A 23,520-nucleotide genomic window follows, 5' to 3' on the forward strand; every position below is an offset into this window, starting at 1 on the left:
TATATGATAAAAAATGAGCGGAAGAGATGAAATTAATTGGTCAGCCTTAAGGATGGCCAAAATTCAACATTTGTTCTTATGCTATGATCTCTCTTGATCTTTCTCCAAAATGTACTTTTATGTCTTTTCCCCTACCTCTTATATCATTTCCTCCCAAAAAAAATATATTCTTGTATGCTTCTCACCGTCAAAGTAGAGCGAATAAGGAGAGCAATTATCTAGTAGAAATATTATAGGTATTTTTGGATCTACGAATCAAATATTATGGTAAAATTATGAAAGTTGTCCCATCCTAAATGGAACTAAGATAAGTAGAAAATAGGCTTGAGAGATGCCAATGAAGAGAGAGCAAAGCGATTGGCTTGCCTCAAGCCTATCAATCTCAGAGGCTGAGGCCAACTTGCCCCACTCTTTGGAGCATATTCAAGTAGACCCTTATCTGACATCCATGTGTAGGCCAATTTAGTTTTCTGGAGTTTTATTTGTAAAAGGACGAAGGAAACTTTAGGTTTACCTAATATATATAGAGTACAACTACTATCCTTGGTAGGCCTCTATCTGGCGCCCATAGATTATTCTGATTGTTTTATCGGTAACATTTTCCTCCAAAATATAAATTCATTGTAAGTGGCATAAGAGGGTTATGTGAGTTCTCCTTACCAAATTTTGTCTATATATATAATCAAGAATCCTAAGACGTGTTTGAAATAATTTTCTAAACACTTGAGCATTTAAAAAGTCATTTAGAGAATATTCAACTAGTTAAAATATATTCTATCGCTTAAAAGTTGTAAATTTTGGAAATTTGAATTCATTGAACTTAAAATTTAAAAAAAAAAAAAAGAAAAAAAAAAGAAATATTCCTTCTCTCTATGACTCTCTTTCCAAAATGTATGTATTCTTATGTCACCTCTTTCTAAAAGCTAGCTAGAACAACTCAAAAGGTAGTTTTTGTGGGCAGCTTGATGATTAAATGTCATCTTGGATGTTTGCTACAATCTCTTTTCATTTGCTATGACACTAGGAAGAATGTCAATAAACTTTTAAACTTAGGTATATTTTGTCTTTCAATTCTAAAAAAATATATAATAAACTTTTAAGCTTTCAATTTGTGTCTAATATTTTCTTGACATAATCAACATTTTTTATAATTTACAAATCTACTGAAAACAAGATTGAAAAATTAGAGTCCTATCGAAAAAAAATCATTTTATATTTTTAATTTATTAGTTAAGTTTAAATTTAAAATTGAATATGTTAGAAACTTATATATATATAAATATATATTTTAAATTTTATTAGACACAAAAAATTAAAAATTTAGGAACTAACGATATATTTTTAAATTTTAAGGATTTATTAAATATAAAATTAAAAGTTTGAATCTATTCACCAATTGTAAATCTCTTAATTACAAATTTGATAGTTGAAAATTAAGTATGTAATTTAATGGAATTAAAAATTAGATTATGGGACCCAATTTAAAATTATAACAAAAATGAACTAATAATCTTAATATGTGAGGTTGACATAAAGAGAGAGAGAGCAATGATGATTGGCAAGGCATTATATTCAATCAAGTATTTTTTGTTATCTTTTTTAAAAAGACAGAGAGAGGGGTTCTAATTAGTTAGATGGTGCCAATCACTAATCTCTTTATCTCTCTAATTACAAAAACCACTTGATTAAACTTCAAACTCAAATTTTGCCAATCAGCCATATGCTAATTGTTTAAATTATTTAATCTCCCATTCTAATTATGATGTACTCTCATCACCATTATATAATTGTTTCCATAAAAGTTTGTTAGTTTGCAATTTCTTTGATCTGTAATACATTTTTAGGAATATTTTAAAAATATTTAACACAATAAAAAGAAAGTAGCTTTAAAATTTTGCTTAAATATTAAAAAATGAATAATTATTTTAAATAGTAAAATTATTGAAAATATTTTCAAATATGACTAACGTCACGTCTATCAATGATAGACTGTGATAGAAATCTCACCGACACATATAGATATCCACCATGGTCTATCAAAGATAAATAGTGACTTTTTGCTATATTTGAAAATAAGTTCGATTCGTTTTTTTATTTGAATACACCCCTTAAAAATATTATTTTAAAATTCAAATTAAGAGTTAAAAAGTTGGTATAAAAGACTAGTTTATTGAAGTTGCAACTTTAACCAAAAATTAACTATAAACATCAAGTACCATCCATATTAGTTTATTTTATAAGCCGTTAATAAGCCGAACTATAAATTTAATCTTCAACTTTAATGTTTGTATCTATTTAGTTCCTAAATATTTCAAATTACATGGATCTTTGAGCTTTCAAATTTTTTAAATTCACAGATCTATGTAGTGGACACAAAATTGAAAGTAAATACATTCATTAGACATCAAATTTAAATTTATATCTCATAAATCAATTAATTTTTAAAAATGTTGAACTTGTTAAGGACCTATTAGACACAAAATTAAAAGTTAGATTTATTAAATACTTTTGAAAGTTCAAGGACCAAATAAATTCAACCGTCAAAGTTTAGGCTTCCTTTGGTAACCATTTGATTTTTAGTTTTTGGTTTTTAAAATTAAGCATAAAAACTCATTTTCATCGGTTGATTTCTATGTTTGTCATTTATGTTTTAGGAGTATTTTCAAGATCCATGCCAAAATTTGAAAACAAAAACCCCTTTTGGTAACAATTTTGTTTTTTTTATTTTTTTAAAATTTTTTTTTTGTAAATTGAATCTATTTTCTCTCAATTTCTTATAATAATTTGCATCTTTCTTAGCAAAAATTCAAAAACAAAAAAATTTTTATAAAAATAATATATATATTCCATCTTGTGCTATATTCCAGTGATCTCTTTCTTCATGCTGCTTATCTTACTAATAAGAAGAAAATGGGGTGAGATAGGTGACATGTAGCTTGCTTTCAAGCCGGCCCGACCATGAAGAAGAAAGAGATCTTTGTCGGTGCTGACTTGGATCTCGGATGACGAAATAAGGCGGCCAAAAGCGACAAGCAGTCGCGGTCGAAGCTTGTCTGATGTCGATAGGCTAGCTGTAAGCTTGGTTAAAGCGAAACGCTTACCAAGCAAGAAGGAAAGGGCCTTCATTACTTGAATCGTATGCGGGGGAACTCGCACGTGCGATTCTTATAGGGGGAGAGGTAGTAAGAGTCATCCTATCCCGATAGCGTATGGAGCTCAATATGAAATCCTGCAGGAGACATAACTGTAGAGATTGAAATCAATTTCATTAGTTTTAGAAGAGAATACTCATCCAATCTCAGAGAGGATTGGTTCGTGGCACCAGATCTCAACATTGAAGAACACGGTATACCCACCAGACTTTCGACAGTCGAAGATCTCTTCCCAAGGGTGCCTTGTCGTCGCTCCCTTCATACGCCTTGCAACTTCATCTAAGTTGGTTTGGGCTAAGTCGTTGCGCTCCTACCCCACCTCTTGGCAAAGTAGGCCGATGGGCAAGACCCCTCTAGCTGCAATGGTGTGGGACTTCAGAGGCTGTTGCCTCGTGGCCAACTCAAAGGGGGCACAATGGGCCAAAAAAGGGAAGGATTTTTTTCCTCTGGGGGGAAGAAAGAGGCACATAGTGTGTAACGCCCATTGAAAGCTCGCTACTGGGTCGAGTCTAAGGCAAGAAACTGCAACTCCTTCCTCTTTTCTAGTTTTTTTTTCCTGGTTAAAATGGTCGATTTTGCATTTTTCAATGAATTGGATCTGCCCCAATTTGATCATGTGCTATGAGTGCATAAGTAGGTAAAGAGGTGCCTCCCCCTTACTTTCTATCGCTCTTTTCTATCTACTACACCAATTGAGTATAACACGAGTGATCTATACGAGGTGCTTGCGCTAGGGTCGAACTATTATTCCCTTCTTTTTAAATTTACGGAAAGAGGTCTTTGGCTCACCTTTTGTGGAATTTCACATCCCTCATCCTCTCCTCTCGCTCTGGGAATCTTGTCCTAAGTTTTTCATGGTCGTATGCTTTGAGCATCTTTTGTTATGAGTCCCACGTGAAAAGGGTCTCCACTCTCCTTGTGTGATTACTTTACTACTGCAATAGCTCGATTCTCGAAGATCCCTATTATTTTATCTGTAATATGATACTTCTGCATCTCTAGTCTCATATCAGCATGAGTCAAGTTGCTAGACCAAGCTAACATAAACAACCTTTTTTGTTTTGGTTGAGGAAAAAGAAACCCCAGCGACCAAGCACTTTTGCCCCTAAAAGCGAAGACCGAACAACTGCCAAGTTGTCAAGGACACGTCTGAGAAGGAGGCGGGCACCGTTCTGGTTCACCCTTATAGAGCTGGAAATCCGATTTACTCTACAACGACCGGGATGCTTGCACCTTCTATGGACAAGCCAAAGGAGGACCAACCGGAAAGGAAAAAAGACGAAAGCCCCGAACGGAAGGATAAGAGGTCGATCCATCCGGGTTCCCTCTAAATCAACCAAATCAATGTTTCCTGGACTTTGTGGAGCAAGTTCAACCAATTAAGGTTCCGTTTGGCAACCATTTCGTTTTTTGGTTTTGATTTTTGAAAATTAAGTCTATTTCCTCATAATTTCTTACAATGATTTGCATCTTTCTCAAGTACAATGGTTGAATTCTTAGTCAAAATAAAAAAAATATAAATAAGTTTCTAAAAGCTACATTTTTTAGTTTTCAAAATTTAGCTTGATTTTTTAAACAACTAGTAAAAAGTAGATAACAAATGAAGAAAATTAAAGGTGAAAGTAGTGTTTATAAGTTTAATTTTCAAAAATCAAGAATGAAAAACAAATATTTATTAAGCAGGATCTAAGAAATTGTGTGAAACATGGACAATTTTCAAAAGTAAAAAATCTAAATGATTAACAAACAAAACTTTAGGATTAAACTTATAGTTTAACATGTGGAATAATATTGAGTCAAAACTTTGCATACTTATTAGCTAATAAATGAACATTGTTGGAAAACATCCTGATAAAAAGTAAACTTGTCCTCTCTGTCTTTCTCTCTAAAATTTGAACCACACAAAATAGTAATAATAATAATAATAAATAATAATAATAAATAATAATAATAAAATAAAACTAAACTTATCCTAAGATATTTGTATTTTACCATTTGGATTACATATTCATTAAGAATTCTCTCAACCATACATTATGAAATTATAATCAGGATCGATGAAAGTAAAATCACTTGGATCTCATTTGATAATCAATCTGGTTTTTTGTTGCTGTTTTTGAAAATTAAACCTATTTTATCTACAAAGCCTATTTTATCTATATTTTTATAATGATTTGTATCTTTTTTAAGTATAATGGTTGAATTTTTAACCAAACTCCAAAAACAAAAACTACTTTTCGAAAACTACTTTTTTAGTTCTCAAAATGTGGCTTGTTTTTTGAACCATTGGTGAAAAGTCGATAACAAAAGAAGAAATTTGGAGGTGGAATTAGTGTTCGTAGACTTAATTTTAAAAAACAAGAACAAAAAACAAAATGGTTATCAAACGAGGCCCAATTTTCTTTTTTAGTGTATGCTTTGTTGAATGATTCAAACTAGTTAATTTTAATTACCTGTATTAGCAACTATAATCACGGGTTCAAAGGCAATAATTGTTAACAATATATCTTGTGAAAAAGAATTATCAACCAACAGTAATAGATAATTTGGATGGATCCAACTTTTTCCTTACCCACCAAACTCACCCTTTTAGATTTTCATGCTTCTTTTTTGGTCTGTGAGTAGAAAAATTATACATTAATCATAATTAACAATTGAATCTATAATCAACTTTGCAAAGTAAATATGCTTTTTCCTATCTACTTTTACTGATTTATGGGTGCTAATTGCTAAACTTCTAACTTTCACCATCTACTAAAACTAAATTCAGGGTAGTGTAGCCTATAGAACAACTTTTCCTAGAGCAACTTTTTTCAACTTTTCTTTTTGGGATGTGAAATTTGGTTCAAGTTGGTAAAAATCCAACTAGAAGCAAGGACTAGCGGCAAACATCCATTTATTTGATGGGTGAACAATGAAGATTAAGATTATGTTAAGTATTTGATTTAGTTAAATTTATCATAACATATTAGCTTAAGCTTTTAAGTTCAGTAATGATTTAATATGGTATCAGAGTAACTAGTCATGTGTGGTTGTGCTAATTCCTATTATGTTTACTTTCCCAATTAATATTGATTTTCCCTGTTGATCTTCTATCAACTTCTACCAGTGGGAGGAGTGCGATACAATGAAGTTTACCATAACCCATCAGCTCAATCTTTTACGGATTGTGAGAAAGTGGCGGATAAGTGGGCCATTAAGAACCTTGAAACCCTTGTTATGATAAAGAGCATGTTTGCTTTTCCTAATCGAGTTCATGTCTGTCTCCCCCCTTAGAATCTAACAATCTTGAGCTTAATAATGTCGTTAACCTTATGGACTGTGATTTATTTGAACTGAATAACTCCGTGGAGGAGATTATCTCCTTGTTTGAGGCTGCTTGGGTTGTGTCTTTCGCAGGGTACTTGAAGACCGAATGGGATGGCACATTGTCTTCCTCATGCAGTGGTGGCTTATGGTAACTTTGGTGCTAGTTCTATAAATCTCTCTTCTTCCTTCTTTGGAGAAGTTGGTAGAGATTCTATTAGGTTGCCTGATTGGTTTTTCCTCTACTATTTCTGAGGAGGTTCGGTTTTGTGGCTTTGTGTAGGTTTGGTCATCATATATTCAAAAAAAGGAAAAAAAAAGAAAATTGGGTTTGGTGGTGATTTAACGTTGCATGACATTTGTTCATTTGGCTACATGACACAACCTCTACCCCAAACAAGTTTAAGTTTATCTATCTATAATCGTTTATATTGCGTTAACTACATATATGTCAATTCAACTATAGCCTAAAAAAGTAGGAAGGAAGCAGTAATTTATGGTTAAATAACAGCAGAATGACTGAAAGAATTGTGACTATGAAGATGATGTAAGATTGGAAGAGATTCCATTGATAAATAAAGAGCAATTAGTTCAGTGACAATATAGCACTATACCCGTGAATGTTCTGTTAAATGGAAACAAACAAATTTCTTGAATGTGTGTGTGTGGGGCGACTGTGGCGTATGTGTACACAAGAGACCACAGTGGACAACAAAAGATAATGTTCTGAGCAGTATCCACTAGCAACCCACTTTCATATTCTGCCCCAAAATTCTTCTATTATTTTGAAAGTTTGCAACTATTTTGCTGTAAAATTCCACTTCATTCTTCATTTCACACCCCATAAAATGATATAAAATTTCAGTGAACCCCACATGGTTGAAAATTTTGTCTATAGTATACTTACTACCCATACCCCCCACCTTGAAAATTCCATACTAAAAAATGTTTAGGGTATGACCAACTTCAAATATTTCCCACTTTTTCTTTTGCTTTCTAGATCATATGAGAAAATGAGAAACAAAAGAATATGTATATGACTAATGACACCTTTTCTTAAAGTCAAGGAAAATCATTGAAGATCAAACTTCAAACTTTGGATCCTCTTGTCAAAATGGATCTTCTGTATATTTGGGGGTAGAGAAGCTGTTTCAGAGGGAGTATGTATAGTAATCTCAAAGGGGTTCGGGAACAAAGAGTGTATTAGATGATAGAATATTAAATTTACCTTCACCAATCAGATTAAGCTTTTAGGTCAATGGTGATTTAACATGTTATCTGAGCAGATAGTTCAGAAAGCCCTGTGTTCAAACCCTTGCCATGTTATTTCCTCTCCAATTAGTATTGATTTTTATTTGTTGGGTCTTCTGCATATGTCAAGCTTACAAATAAGAGAAAATGTTAGATGATGTAATTTTAAATTTACCTTCACCTATTCGCTTAAGTTTTTGGGTCAGATTTAAGAAAGAGAGAGATGGAGTAGTATTTCTTGAGAAAAATCAAGTATCTCAGTCCAGTGTCCTCTTTAGGCATTATTGATCACTACCTTTAGTGGTCCTCGTCTGACATTGTTCAACTTTTTCCTATTTCCTCATTGCTACAAAAGCTTTCAAGATCGCTTGTGAAATCCATAGCAACAAAGTAAGCAGCCTACAAGAGTGGCTTCTGCATTGTGCTCGGTGTTTGTTTCATCAGAACCAAATAAACAATGCTATTTTTGCAGAAGAAAGCTTTTACTTTCTCCATCCCTGCAAGTTCAATACTTTTTCTCCTCCTTCTTCTCACATTTCAACCAGTCAGCTCATCCCAACAGCCCAACAAAAATGAAGACTTTCCTACAAGCAAGAAAGACAACAGCCAACAGGTTCTCTCTTCTTCTTTTTTACATGTCTTGAAATTTGAAAGAAATATCAATGCAGAAAAAAGTTTCCTATTGAGAAGAAAAGAAGAGTGGTTTAGAATGCATAGCTAAAATTGATTATTGGTTATAATGGCAACAGATGAGTTCCAGCCTATTGTTTGATATCACACTCCATGGTTTTCTCCTATGGGCTTCAATGGGGTTCCTTATGCCTGTTGGGATACTTATTATCAGAATGTCTAACAGGGAGCAATGTGGAAGAAGGCTGAAATTTTATTTTTACATTCATACAATTCTACAGGCAAGTTCATCTCTTTGTTCATCACAATCTTCTCTAGCAATACTCTCAAATACTAAAATGAATGCTTTTTTGGTTATTGTTTACATAAAGAACAATCTTTTTAACTAAACAAACAATAAATGTAGAGAGTTGCAGGGAAGCATCATTAACCCAATTAACTTTATCTTTTTATTAAACAAGCAAACAGTCCACTTTTTTCTCTACTTTATGAGCTTAATGATGGTTTAAGAGAAACCATAAGGGTCCTGATTCTGAATATCTTATACATGAATACTTGTGTCGAAAGAAAAGACAGGCATCATTACATCATAACTAATTAGAAACTCATAGTCAAATATCCATATTGTTGAAATCTACCACGTTTATGGATTATAATATTGGAGTTAGGTGAGATTTAGCTCTGGAGAGTCAAAAGGATATGAAAATTTGTACTGGCAGTTGAAGGATTTTGATCATCCTTCAACCACATAGATGGGGTCCACTTTGATGAATCTCAGTCTAATAAACAACTGTGATTCACTGATCACAAAGCTAGTATTTTCCATTCTACAATAAGTTAATAGTAATACAGCCATTATATTATCTTGACTTGATTATGTTCGACAGATACTCTCTGTATTACTAGTCACAGCAGGAGCAGTCATGTCTATCAAGAAATTCAACAATGCTTTCAATAATAGTCACCAAAGGATAGGGATTGGCCTATATGGGATGATCTGGTTACAGGCATTGATTGGAATTGTAAGGCCAAAGAGGTAAAATTCCATATTTCATCAGACATAAAGCACTAGGTCCTTAGAAAGAGTTATTGAGAGATTGTTTTCACAGTGTCTTGTTCTATATTCAAAACTGTTTCTAAGATTAAATGTTTGTGTAATTCTACAAGAGAGCCTGCAATTTTGGAAGGATGAAGGATATTGGTTGTTGTAAAAATAGGTCATCCAAGAAAAGACTCAGCAACAAACAACTTTTGTGAACAACTATTCATCAACCATGTTTCTACTGAATTATTTGTCAAAAAGTAATTTTAGAACCAAACAAACAAACAAAGTTTCCTTACTCCAAAATCAACTGCAGCAGATTTAGTTCAGGAGAGAGGAAACAGATTGGTCGATTTCGACTTCTATACTCTGAATCCACTCTTCTTGCTATCTTGTAGGGGCTCTAAAACAAGAAGCCTATGGTTTTTCGTTCATTGGATGCTTGGCACAGCAGTATCTCTTCTAGGAATCTTCAATGTATACTCAGGATTATTTGCTTACCATGAGAAAACATCTCAAAGCATACGAATTTGGACTATCATTTTCACTGTTGAAATTTCTTTGATTTCATTCTTTTACCTATTCCAAGACAAACTAGAGTATATACAAAAGCAAGGAGTTATTTTGGGGAATGATTTGGTAATACCTACTGATCAAGTGCTCTTTCCAAATGACAAGCAAAAGGAGCTGCCTACTGATCCATGCTGAAGGAGTAGATAGACTTGTCAAAAGGTTGCTTTCACTAACATGATATTGTTGTCATTCTTCTTACTCATTTCTCTATTCTTCTTGGGATTTGTATAGGAAAAGAGTGGTATTTTGTAAGAAATGAAATCTGGGTTTGCAGGAGATGTTTTCTGATAAGATAATGTGGGTTTTCTGTTTTCTATTACAGATTTTAACATAATGGATACAGAGTTTTATGAAGAATAAAGATGTGATACTGTCATCTGATAGACAGTGAATGTAAAATACAGTCTATCATAATTTTCAAACTGGCTCAGGGAAACAGAAAAGAAAAGCAATGTTACTTGCATCTGGAAGTTTCATTATCTAGACTATGTTTGAGAGGGAGAAGGAGAGAGAGAACATTATTATATTACTCTTCACTTGTCTCCTCGGAAATCAAGAAAAACAAATCTATGTTATTATTCTGGAATAATAGTACAAAATAAAATAAATTAGATTGAAAGTCAATTTACAAATTTAGTCCATGAATTTTGAGATTTGTATCTATATGAGTCATGAACTTTCAAAATGACAAATTTAGTCCCCGAACTTATAATTTTTTTAAAAATCTATGGATCTACTAAACACAAAATTAAAAGTTTAGGGTTTTATTAGACATAAAATTCAAATTTATATCTGATAGTGATATTAAATTTTAATATATTCCAAATTTTCAAGGATGTATTAGACACAAAAGTTAAAGTCCCATATGACACAAAATTGAAAATTTAGGACCTATTTAGACGCTTTTGAAAATTCAAGGGCCAAACAAACGCAAACCTCAAAGTGTAAGGACTAAACTTGTAATTCATCCTAAATTAAATTCTAATTTTAAATATTAAAAGTTAATAAACATTTTCAAAAGGTTCCACAAGTAAGATTTCCAGAATTTTTCTATTCTTAAATCGTAAAATCATATATGAAGCAGTGGCCTAAATATAGAACTAGAAATAGAAAATTAAAAACAGAGAAGGAACAAAATTACCATATTCAGAAGGACTCAGGTGATATAATCATATAAAGATTAAGGGGGGGCAATGAATCTTCAGTATCAAGAGATAATCACTTCTCTATATACAATGTATGTATCGACTGTATATCATGGAAAAAGTTGCACATAACCAGTTAGTATAGCAATTCCCAATATTACAATAGGGGGCAAAATTACAAATGCTCCAACTGTAGCAAAGAAAACTGAATCGTTCCTCTGAGATACTTCATTCAGGTATGCTTGTCTTTTGATATTCCTCTTCTGAGAAATTGTCAAAAACTTGGCACTAACCTTCTTCAAGTTCTTACCCAACGGAATGCTAAAATCATCATCTCTGTCTCTGAACAATTGTGCAAGCTGATCACGGATCGTAATTTTCTGGTAACTGCCATCACTTTCATAACCTGAGATTAGAACATAAAAATCTCAGTAAGTTCGAGTGAAATCATCTCTTTCAAGTTCAATGAAAGAAGGCCATGCCATTCTATCTCATTCCAATTTTGTTTACTTGTTTAGAGCAAAGAGTCAGCTCACTCACCATCAACTAATTGGCTACCAGAAGAGAGTTGCTCCAAGAGATCAAGTTGTGTGCGTGCAGAAGAAGACGATCCTATACAGTTGGAAAAATAAAATTATGATAATCTTTAATTACTATGTAAAAAATAAAAAAATTAAATTAAAACAACTATGTTAAACTACACTTAACATTCTTTAACCTTAGTTTCATACAATTTGCTTAAAGGTGACCATATATATGAAGACAGAAGAACAACAGAAACCCCATATAGCAAGTTGATTGTTTTGATTATGTGAGAGTGTGTTACATAACATTGATTGAAGGCACAACTTTCGGTTGATCATTTTGATTGAAGTATAAAAATTGCTACGACTAATGTTGTTTTGGAGGACAATGGTCCCTTCTCAAGGGATATTGTACATTGAAGCTTTGTTATTCTTTTTCAAAGGAAACCACAAATACTAATTGGGTTTGTCTATTCCTTTGCTAATAATAAATGTTTGATAACATTTACTCAAATAATATGAACGATAATAACTTTTGAGGAATGGGTTCAAATCTTAGGGTGAACATCTACCTGGGATATTAAAATTACAGGAATGATAATGAAACTTCTAAAAGCATTGGAACTAAATTGGAAACGGAATCATGCTAGTCAAAGCATAGAAACTAGAAATGTATTTAACCAAGGAAGACAATATGATCATTATTCATTACTTCATTATATTTGTATAGATAGGCCACTTGGATTGGAATTGGATCCCCTTCCATATCAAAAAGGAGTCCATAATGACCATTCCCTTAATAATATATTCTGAAAAAGAATTTAAAGCCTTAATCGTTCAGATTTACAAATAGGATTCTTCAATTGTAGAGGAATATAAACCATAGGATTACAGAACCAATAAGCAAAGCACTCACAATTTTGAAGGAACAAATAAACAAGCAGCAGCAAAGAGACGAACACAAAGTAGAAAGAACAAATCGAGAAAATAAGCACTGAAGAATCAAAAGCAGTGAATTAATGCATACCAGAAGAAGATGAAATGAGAAGTTCCTCATCTTTAACTCTACCCTCGGCGCCCTCAGAAACGGCGAATTTTCTCGAAGAAGATGAACAACGAGAATGAAACTTCAAAGGCGGCGATTTATTCTGCAGCAGATTTGAAGAAGACGAAGAAGAAGAAGAAGAAGAAGAAGAAGAAGAAGAAGAAGAAGAAAAGTGTGGATTTGGGTAATGAAATCCAAGAATGAAATTCGAAGCCATGATTTGATCGTTTTCAAATGAGAAATCTATGGCTTCTGGTCTCCATTACTGGGACTTGGAGGGGAACTTGATTTTGGAGGCTGTGTTTTTTTTCTTTCAATTTTTCAGTTGGGTTTTCGAATTTTTAATTACCATCGTGCATTTATAGCCACTTCAATTTTATATTTTGATCGAAAATAGCTTCATCACAAATATTGGATAGAAAATGACAAAAAAAAATTATATTAATTCATTGGCAGATTTATTGGTCATCCACGAGTAATATTTTCAACAATTTAGACTCACTATTGTACTTAAAAAGAAAAAAGACTCATTATTAAAAATTTAATTCTTGCATATAAACTTCTATAAATATTGAACTAATAAAATAGATTATTAAAATTTATGAATAAATAATCTTTACGAGAAAATCTTTAATTAAGAGTTTAAATTGACTCACTTATAGAAATTAGAAATTTAATTGACAAAATTGTAATTTTACACGAAATATATATTCATATTCACACCAAAATGTAATGAACCGTATAAATAGATAAACTTAATTTAGTTCTTTTTCTTTTTTCTTTTTTTCTTTTTTTTAGCACAGTAGTGATACATACATCAATTTTATAACAATTTAGTCCATAAATAAGAATTTAGTCATTGTACTTTCAAATCTGTTTAATTTAGTCACTAACGTAACAAATTCCTTAAAATTATATGTTAATTAATATTATTTTATGGTATAGACTTTGTATTTTATAAAAATATAAAGTCTCTAATTGGTTTATCAATTTATTTATTCAAGAAATTTCATTAAATCTTAACATAATTTCTATAATAGGAACTAAATTGTTACGAATTTTAAGTGGAAAGGCTAAATTGTTACCTAGCACTGTTTAAGGGCTAAATTGACACAAAATTGAAAGTACATAGACTAAATTTTAATAAACCAAAGTTCAATTACTAAATTGATATTTTTATGAAAATTTAGGCCCTATGTGGTAACCATTTAGTTTTTTGTTTCGTTTTATAAAATTAAGTCTATAGAGAATACTTTCGCCTTCAAATTTCTTCTTTTGTCATCTACTTTTTATTAATTGTTTAAAAAACCACGCCAAATTTTGAAAAAAAAAATTAGAATTTGGTGAGGAAACATGTTTAATTTTTAAAAAATAAAACAAAAACAACATTGTTATTTCTTACCAAACCAGGCCTTGAGGACTAAAAATGATTTTTAACCAAAATTGAAGTATTATTTTTTTTCTTTGTATTTGAGTCTCATTTTATTTTAGTCTATATACTTTTAATTTTTATTCATGCTAGCAATAAATCTATAAAATAATTCAGGTAGTTAGTTTATTTTCTTATATAATTTTTTTTTTTTTAATATAAATGAAGTTGAAGGATTTAAACCGCGAATCTCTTAAATCCCAACTTATTTTAGTTTCTTTTATGATAGTTATTGCTAATTTGAAAAAGTTAATTTTAAATAGGTAAATTTAAGATTTAGGAAGTACATGACTAAGTTTCAATAACATGAAATGAAATCCAACGTCGGAACAAAAATAATATTTTAACTATAAAAGTAAAGTGAAGTTAAAATATTCACCGTCTAAGACTAACGAAATAATAATAATAATAATAATAATTAATTANCCAGAGAATGGGCATGAAAATATGACCGTTGAAGATCTACGAAAACCAGGCGTTTCGGTTTCGGCGTCATTATTATATTATATTCCATTTCAAAAAAAGAAAATATTTTAAGAACTCCACATCGAATCCGATTCAAAGTGAAAACAAACAGTCTTCCAAACAGCAAATTCCCAAAACTTTCCCCTAAATTACTCTCTCTTCTTTCTCCTTCACTCTCTTTACCCACATTTCTCCCTCTCTCAGAGAAACCCAACCAGAAGAAGAAGAGAGGGCGGCGGCGGCGACTTAATGGAAAATCGCGATACGGCGGAGCTGACAGCGGCAGCAACGACGGCGACAGCAGCGGAGGCTCATCCGTATGCTTTTCATGTATCTGGACCTCGCAATGTTACTTCTCCCAATTGGCGAGACCTAATCAATTCCAGTTGGTAACTTAATTCACTCTAATTCAATATCCAACTCTTTCGTCCAATTATTTTTCTCTCCACATTTCTTCTGATTCAGGCTACTTTCTTCGTTTGGAAGTGATTTAATTTTTTTTTCAAATAAATTCAACTTAATTTTACTTATTAAAATTGATTTTGGAGGAATAAATATATTTTTCAAATTTAAAAAATAATAAAAGTGATTTTAGTCAATTCATAATCACTCCAAACATTTCAATCATTTGTTAAATCAAGCTTAAAGCTCATTGGCTAAATTTCCGAACTGTACTTTTGATTTCACTCTATTTTAGTTTCATGACTTCTCATAAATTTTAAACTCAGTCCCTTCTAAATTAACATTTATCAAAATTGGTTTAAATAATAATGAAGATCCTAAATATATTTTCAAAATTTATAAGTGGATGCTGTATACCTTTTTTCTCTATGAAAAAAATAATTATAATTATTTTTAAGATTGATTGTACATGAATTAAAATTGAATATTTGAAAATACAGAGACGACTCAAAGTATCAAAGATATTTTATTTTTTAATCTAATTTTGATACTATATAAGCGATCAATTCGAATGGTCTACCACCAATAAAACTTGAGTACTCATTTAGATGATGTAAGTTTAATCAGTGCACTTACACTTGAAACTTGCATGCAAGATGTCTGTGGAAAACTTGATCAGAAACGATTTGAAATGAATTTGAAGACCAAAACCATGTAGATTGATTTTATTTATTTTTATTTTTATTCTTTTTATTTTATTTTATTTTATTTTATTTTGAACTTTTGACCTCTCAATCGATGATATATACTTTATATGCTAATTGAACTATGCTCATTTTTTTGCATTTTTGACAATTGGATTGAAATAGCATCATTTAATGATGCATGTTCAAGCTAATGAGGAATTTTACTGCAGGAAGGATGGGAATTACAAAAGAACTGTTATTGCCTGTTTTATTCAAGCAGTTTACTTACTAGAACTAGACAGGCAAGAGAACAGAAGCAACAAAGAAAATGCTCTAGCTCCTAAATGGTGGATCCCCTTCAAATACAAGCTAGTTCGAACCTTAATTGATGAAAGAGATGGATCAATATTTGGTGCAATTCTAGAATGGGATAGGTCAGCAGCCATGGCTGATCTAGTACTCATCAGACCCAGTGGTGCACCAAGGGCTGTTTTGGCCTTAAGAGGGACATTACTCAAAAGCCCGACAATCCGCCGGGATATCGAGGATGACCTTCGGTTTCTCGCTTGGGAAAGCCTAAAGGGTTCTGTCAGGTTTAATGTAGCTTTGGAAGCATTGAAATCAGTTGCTGAGAGTTATGGAAGCAACAATGTTTGTGTTGCTGGTCATTCCTTAGGAGCTGGGTTTGCTCTACAAGTGGGAAAAGCCTTAGCTAAAGAAGGAATTTATGTTGAAACTCATTTGTTCAATCCTCCTTCTGTTTCAGTAGCTATGAGTTTGAGAAACATAGGGGAAAAAGCAGAGTTTGCTTGGAAGAGAATCAAATCAATGCTTCCTTCAGGTAATGAAACAACAGAAAACAGCAATATTGAAGAAGAAAAAGCATATGGAGGAGCTGGTTTAAAGAGTTGGGTATCTAATCTAAACAGGTTAAAGAATCCAGGGGTGGGAATTGGGAAATGGGTTCCTCATCTATATGTAAATAATAGTGATTATATATGCTGTTCATATACTGAAAAATCAGATCAAGTAGAGCAAAGCAATGAAGGGAAAGAAAATGTTAATACCACAAATGGGAGAGCAGTAGCAGCAGCAGCAGCAGCAAAATTGTTTGTAATGTCAAAAGGAAAGCAGAAGTTTCTTGAAGCTCATGGATTGGAACAATGGTGGTCTGATGATTTGCAGCTTCAGCTAGCTCTCCATGACAGCAAGCTCATAAGCAGGCAGCTCAAGTCCCTGTACACCATTTCAGCAGCACAATCAAACACAGGGAAATCCTAGTAGGTGAAGTGTTCAGTTTCTGGGAATTGTGTGGCTAAATAACTCATTTTCGATTTCGGGATATGTCGGTATAGTTCTTCTGATGTCATGTCTCGTGTTGTTTATTGCTTCATTCGGATTGTGTTTGACTTGAATATACGAGGTATTCTCGTAGTGATTCTTTTCAACTCTGTTTGATTGAGCAAATCAACTTACAGTGTATTACATAAACTTGACAGATTATATCCATCATCATCAAATCGACTTCTTAGATTTTTTAACTGAGAAATTGAATGTTAATTGAGGAGAGAACACTAGCTAGAATTTTCTTTTGTGAATAATATGAATGGAACTCATGTATTCTATGAAAAATGCAACAAAAGTTGATCATGAACAAAACTTACATGGCTGGGCATTGATTTTTATTTTGTTTTGTGTTTGTGTGCTTTGTATGAAGCATTGGAGTTGAAAATATCAAATTAATTTAAGAGATTGTATCAACTTTCAAGCTAATAATTGCATCAATATCACCGTAACTAAATTATTCTTCTCCAAAAATTCTATCAAAGTAGAAAGGAAAATAATAATGTAATTTTTGGCAAATAAGTAGAGAAAAATAAAAGAAGACAAGAAGATGAAAAACTGAATAAAGAGTCATCTTTATTCATTTGATTCCAACATTTTTCTCTAATATTGCATTAATTTATGCATTTAAAGAAGTCTAGTCTAATCCACATGTGAAAATAAGGAATGATACGACAAAGCTTAGGTATATAAATTGATTTTTTTTCCAATTAATAAATAAATAGTTGGTGTTTGGATAATGCAAATGAATAAATCACATAGAAATGAGCAGCAGCCTAGGCTATAACCACTTGCAGTTGATGTGAATAAAAGAAAGCAGGAGATCAGCATAACCCTTACCTTCTAACTGTTCTCTTCCAAACATATACTAAAGAGTCCATTCCTTATGTATGAAAATAAAAATGATCAGCGTAAAGAGTAGAATAAAAATAATATTACAATCAGTTTTGCAATCTAAATGAGAAAAAATGGTGTTAAGAATGCCCGCAAGGATCACCTTGCTTGGAATGTCATATAATTATATAAGGACGTTCAGAATGATTTTCTAACTGCTTAAAAATATTTTCTAAGCACAGATGAAAAAAAGTAATCGTAAAATTTAAAAGCAAAAGAGATGTATTGTGAAGAGCTTAAGTCACGATCCACTGGTATAAGAAGAACAACATCAAGAATAGAAAAAGAAGAAAACAGCAAATATTTCTTCAGGAACGTCAAGTTTGTATATTTCTGCTCTCTAATCGTATTTCCCAAATTTTACACATCATACTTGACTAGTCTAGGAACATGAAGGTATGACTAACATGAGAAAAATCTCTACTAGAATTCAAAGGAAATAGTTCTTTCCACTCCATTACCATCACTGGTTAGCTAACTTAACAAACCCCTTTCTTCAAGAGTTGTCCTCCAACAAATAAGATGAAGCTGTCCAACAGTTAGAGGAGATGAAGATGAAACAGGCTTACCCAGAAAGTAATACATATGTACAGTCTTTGCTGGAGATGCAAACAAGCACGATTTGTCAGCATTGGTATTGAAACGACAATCTGAGCGCAGGTATGATGAGCTGATCAACAGCCATGAATGAATGGAACTGGTTTTGAAGTTGCAAGCTACGAGGCCTTGAGAATTCATTGTTGTACAGAACATGAACTAATTCCTTCAGAAAGAGAAAAACAATATGCCATTGACATCCAAAAAGAATAAAGCTAAAACAAACATTTTAAGAAAAAGAAGATGCAGATATAGCAGACATGGAAGCCAAGCAAGAAAAAGAAAATATAAAAGTGGGGGAAGAAAAACTCTATGATAGATTTTCCTTCTTTTTTTTTTTAAGATAAGAAACATTTCATTGAATGAATGAAATTAGGGGAATCCCCAAAGCACCTATAGGTGATTACAATAGAGATTTCCAATTGGAAAGTAAATAAGAAAGACTAAATTGCTTAAAAGGGTATATGAAAACTATATGATGAAGTGAACTCAGGATTGGGGAGCTTGTGTATTAGGTGCAGGGCTGAAAAGTTGGGTTGGTGATGCTTGTGAAACAACTGAACGAATGGAGTGCCAAATCTACATGAAGTAGTATGACTTCATACAAACTGATACGTAATTGCCTAGCCAATACTAAACTTTCAAGCTCCCGACAACACCACTCTACATCCTTCAAGGTAACACTCACAAACTTGTTAAAAATTTGAACGAGTTAAACTAAAATCAGTCTATGACTCAATGCTACGGTGAAAAGCTAAGATATGCAGAACATGGGTTGTTTTATGGCCTCAAAATAGTTGTTTTGTAACTATACCATAGACACCATTAACTTAGATAGGAAGGTCTTTTTGTAACCCTTCCTTTCAGAAAGGGGATGCCTTATCCCCTTGTCCTTTGGGTTGTTTTGTTGAGAGCTTGGGCCGTTTTGAATGATATCCTTTGTTTCTCAACAAATAATAATAATAATAATAATAATAACAATAATAATGTGCAGAGATTGATGTGCCCGTAAAATTGTTCTACACAAGAGCTTCCAAGATCCGTGAAGCATGTGTGACATGGAGTTCAAATTATCCAAAGTGATTATCTTCAAGCTTCTAGGAAATATATACTCTAGGATCCAATTCACTTGTGAACCAAACAAATCTCCGTGGATAGTTCCCACTCCTACCAGACATGGACACAACGTTTTTAATGAGAAACAAAGGACATGGACACAAGTTCAAATCATATATCAAACTTTCTATACTCACAAATTCATCCCTAAGGCACAAAAAATGCAGCAGGGCACTAAAGCTATCTCCTCCATCAACCACTACTGTTAATCTTCCTGATTCCTGGATGATTCATAAAATTATCTCGAAGATTTTCAGCAGCCAATTAAAAAAGGCTGGCCATTAATTTCAAGGGGATGGAGGAGAAATAAAAAATAAATAATAATATTAAAAAAAAAAAACAAAAACAAAACATGATTCTGCAGACAACAATGAAAATGGGGGGAGGAGGAAAATAATAATATACTGGGAAAGAGTGTACATGCTTACAATTTTGAATTCTGTTACCCACCTTCACCTAATAGGAAAAATAATGATGCAGACCTATGTTTTCAGTTCCCTCTTTCCAAAGACAATAATACTATAACAAGTATCTATACCTCAAGGATTTTCTGAATTGAACCAAAATCAGTAAGCTTCAGTCACATGGATTGCAAAGCAGAAACTTTTTGGAGTAAAAAACTAGAACCAGTTGATGCATGCATATATGAATATGACAGATATCCACTTACAGTTGGTTGACTGTTGACCCACTTGCCCAGGTTCAGTAAGACTTAATTCAACCTCATGACTAGCTGTCCAACCAGGCTCATAAGCTTCAAGAAAACCAATTTTTGCCTTATTAGGTAGATCGTGAGGATGAACAAACGGCACTCCAGGAGGCCACCCAATCTCCATTCTTGTGCTGGCACAAGGGCTATCTAATGTGTGAATGTGACTCTCACAATCCTTCAGACTACAGAACCTCAATTTGATACCCTTCTTATCTGCAATATCCTGTACTTTCTCCTTCAGAACTCTCTGTGCCTCAAGCCGTAATCTCTTAGAAGGGGGTAGAGGTTTGGTACTTGAATTATTCTTTCTCCTCCTCATTTTTATGGATCCTGTACCAGCATTTCATCGATCCAACACCCTGTTAATTGAAAGCTTCTCACTAAGGTGGCTACTAACGCTAAAATTACCATAGAAGCAACACTACCCAACAAGTGGATAAACATGAAATGAACAACTAAGTATTCGGGCAAGCCAACATTCAAACTATCAAGCAATAATAAAAAATAATGCAAATACATGGCTTCCAATCCATATTTCACCCAAAAATATACATTGAAACATGAATCATTTTCTCACAACGCTCTTTCACTATGAGATATTCTCGAAAAATATAGCGAAATGGCAATATAAACAGATGGCACTTTAATATGTCTAGGTAAACATTGAAGGGAAGGGAAATTTAAATTTCAGCGATCTACACATGCTTGTGTATACTGTAGAAAGAAACAACTAACATCAATCAAACCAAGCAGCTAAGTATTAAACATGTAAAAGAAAATTAATATTGCATTTATAAACCTGATAAATGTCTTTTTTTTTTATGATAAGAAATAATGTAATTGATGTGTTATGTAATTAAACTACAAAAAAGGGAGAGTCGACCCATGCCAAGGGAGGTTACAGAAAAAAGAGGGGAAAAAAACTCACTAAATGACATTCATTGTCTCCAAAATTAAAAATTATAAGATTTGGCCTACCATCTTGGGATGTAGAGAAACTGAAATTATGGAAATTTGGGCGGTTAAAGACTTGGTCGGTTGAGGGTGATCTCTGCATAAAGTCATCCACTGGTACTGGAAGCTGGAACTGAACATCTACCCCATGGCCAGCTGCTCTCATTTCCGAACAACTGAGGCTAGTCATGGATTTAGGCATGAGTTTGAACAACAAGGAGCACCGTCCATACATACTACCTTGAATATTATTCACATCTGTTCTGAGCAAAGCAGGATTCACATACCCCGCAGTTGCTTGATAGAGTGCAAGTCCAGGATAAACTATAGCATCTTGAGGCCCAAGATCTCCATCCACAAGAATCCATCTACCATTGAAATCCTTTATTAGTAAACCTGCCTTATCTGACTTTACCAGAGTAATAAGACTTTTATCAATTTGATGGTCATGGTCCGACGCATACATAGCCAAGTGGCTATCCTCTGGAGCAGTTAATTTATGGTGATGCTCTCCATGAAATGAGGGTCTCCCATAACAGCACACGGACAACACAGAAGATGATATCTCCCTACTTCTTAGGGGAACATTATCGAGTATTTCTGTGAAAGGAGAGCTGCGCAAGTTTAGATAGAAGCTGATGGCATCCAAAATTATTCGAGATGCCTTTCCATAGAGTGCAAATATGTCTGGCAAACCTGCAGGTGGTACCTCCATTCCATTGCTGGGCTCAACTGGAGTCAATCCAGGCCTATAATCATATGTTTCTTGCCACATCTGAGCATCCACATAATAACCAGAAGTTCTGCACCACTCTCGTGAATCATTGTTTTGCATCAACTCGGCAGATGAACATGCAGCTCTCTGGTGGAAGTAGAGACGCGCAGAATCTAAACCAGACCTTAAAAGAGCCCCATCACAAGCAGGGAATTGGATGATGGCAGCAGAGTATTGAGCTAGTGAATGTGACAGAGTTGAGACCGACAATTTGAAAGACTCAGAAGGAACACCTTCGGATGGTGCTATATCCGTAAGCTTAACACGACCCAATGATGGCAGGCCATTGCCTGCCATGAAATGGAGTGTTTTCAACGGCCAACACCTCAATTTAAGCAACTCTGTTCATTCTATATACAAAAACAAGCAAAAAGCGCAATCAGTAACGGCAAAAACAAATACTAATCATGGAAGTATGTTAACTACAGTGGGGTTTAATATGTCTCTTAAAACGTGGAATTTGAAAGTCAACTAAACATATCAAACGAATAATCAATATCAGTAGCAAACATATTTTTGGGCGCCTTCCCAACTCAAACAAATTAAGTTCCCTTTCAATTCATGCTTCGTTTCATCTACCACTTACAAGTAAAACTTTTGCAGAATTAACGAGGCAAATAACAGTATAATCCCCAAGTGACACAGACATACAGAAGAGAATCAATTGTAAAATGTAAAACCGAACAAAACCCGTCGATTAGAGCAACATCTGAAGGTCGGGTTTGGATAAAATTCAAACCCTAAACCATGGCGAAATATTGACGCCAAAAACTGAGTAACTTGTAAACAGACCTGAATATGACGAGGGTTCCTTCCTAAGTCGCCGGAGCTAGTTGTTTGCCTTGTGTTCTTGACAGCAACTGAGCGAAGATCAAAATCAAGCTGAAATTTTTTTAAAAGATATGGCAAATTTTAGAGGGCATAGAGGTAGATTTGCGCCAAAAAAACGTCAAGAGAGAGGATGAGAATTGAAGTTGGAGGAGAATGGGGACCTGAGAGAGTCAATTTGACCAAGAAGTTTGCGCCGTTTTCTCCTCTTCCATTTGGTGCGTTACTGTCCGAAATGGCGTTTTCTGTAAATCATTGGGCAAAATCCACAAAATAGACTTCCTATACATTATATCTTGTGGGATTTTTGTAAGGATTGACCTAATTTTTACTTTTATTTTTTCCTTTTAGAAATGAAATTTGACCCCTTTTTTTTGGGTCAAAAACGAAATTTTTTACTCTTTTGTTGGTATTATCAATCATTTTATGGGATTATTTTTTTTTTATCGCTCTTGTTTGATTATTGTCACTTCCTTGGACACGTATTTCTTATTTTTACCTTCCCTACTTGGTTCATTTGATGTTTTAAAAAATTGTTTACGTTGTTCATGATTATTGTCAAAAGAATAAGAAACAACTTTGCTCATTATCATAGTTGTTATCGTTAGAGGGAGCATACAGAAAGGAAGCGATATTGTTATCAAAACAAC

At 33.2% G+C, this 23,520-nt stretch overlaps 4 protein-coding genes across 6 annotated transcripts; 2 read left to right on the plus strand and 2 right to left on the minus strand.

Annotated features, from left to right (window-relative positions):
* Positions 1–7,984: 7,984 nt before the first annotated feature.
* LOC120085432 (cytochrome b561 domain-containing protein At4g18260-like) lies at positions 7,985–10,417 on the plus strand. Of its 2 annotated transcripts, XM_039041394.1 has the most exons (5): positions 7,985–8,322; positions 8,459–8,620; positions 9,227–9,375; positions 9,780–10,113; positions 10,277–10,417. In XM_039041394.1, exons 1-4 carry the CDS (start codon positions 8,167–8,169, stop codon positions 10,087–10,089), a joined length of 777 nt encoding a protein of 258 aa, XP_038897322.1. In that variant the 5' UTR covers positions 7,985–8,166; the 3' UTR covers positions 10,090–10,113; positions 10,277–10,417. The 2 variants fall into 2 exon arrangements, with proteins under 2 accessions (XP_038897322.1, XP_038897321.1); XM_039041393.1 differs by having other exon boundaries at positions 9,780–10,417.
* Positions 10,418–11,097: 680 nt separating this feature from the next.
* Positions 11,098–13,013, minus strand: LOC120085265 (suppressor protein SRP40). Its single transcript, XM_039041168.1, has 3 exons — positions 12,651–13,013; positions 11,640–11,711; positions 11,098–11,505 (listed from the first exon to the last, which is right to left on the minus strand). Exons 1-3 carry the CDS (start codon positions 12,883–12,885, stop codon positions 11,210–11,212), a joined length of 603 nt encoding a protein of 200 aa, XP_038897096.1. The 5' UTR covers positions 12,886–13,013; the 3' UTR covers positions 11,098–11,209.
* A 1,553-nt stretch (positions 13,014–14,566) lies between these two features.
* LOC120085264 (GDSL esterase/lipase At4g10955) lies at positions 14,567–17,191 on the plus strand. Its single transcript, XM_039041167.1, is given in 3 exon segments — positions 14,567–14,951; positions 15,881–16,909; positions 16,911–17,191. Coding segments are annotated over 3 exon segments (1,197 nt in total). The 5' UTR covers positions 14,567–14,811; the 3' UTR covers positions 16,939–17,191.
* Positions 17,192–18,092: 901 nt separating this feature from the next.
* On the minus strand, positions 18,093–23,154 carry LOC120085262. Of its 2 annotated transcripts, XM_039041166.1 has the most exons (5): positions 23,035–23,154; positions 22,835–22,924; positions 21,292–22,392; positions 20,272–20,643; positions 18,093–18,651 (listed from the first exon to the last, which is right to left on the minus strand). In XM_039041166.1, coding segments are annotated over exons 3-5 (1,422 nt in total). In that variant the 5' UTR covers positions 22,340–22,392; positions 22,835–22,924; positions 23,035–23,154; the 3' UTR covers positions 18,093–18,649. The 2 variants fall into 2 exon arrangements, with proteins under 2 accessions (XP_038897094.1, XP_038897093.1); XM_039041165.1 differs by lacking the exon at positions 23,035–23,154 and having other exon boundaries at positions 22,835–23,028.
* Between the last annotated feature and the right edge of the window lie 366 nt (positions 23,155–23,520).

This window comes from Benincasa hispida, chromosome 9 (genome assembly GCF_009727055.1).
Source record: "Benincasa hispida cultivar B227 chromosome 9, ASM972705v1, whole genome shotgun sequence".
Classification (NCBI taxonomy): domain Eukaryota; kingdom Viridiplantae; phylum Streptophyta; class Magnoliopsida; order Cucurbitales; family Cucurbitaceae; genus Benincasa; species Benincasa hispida.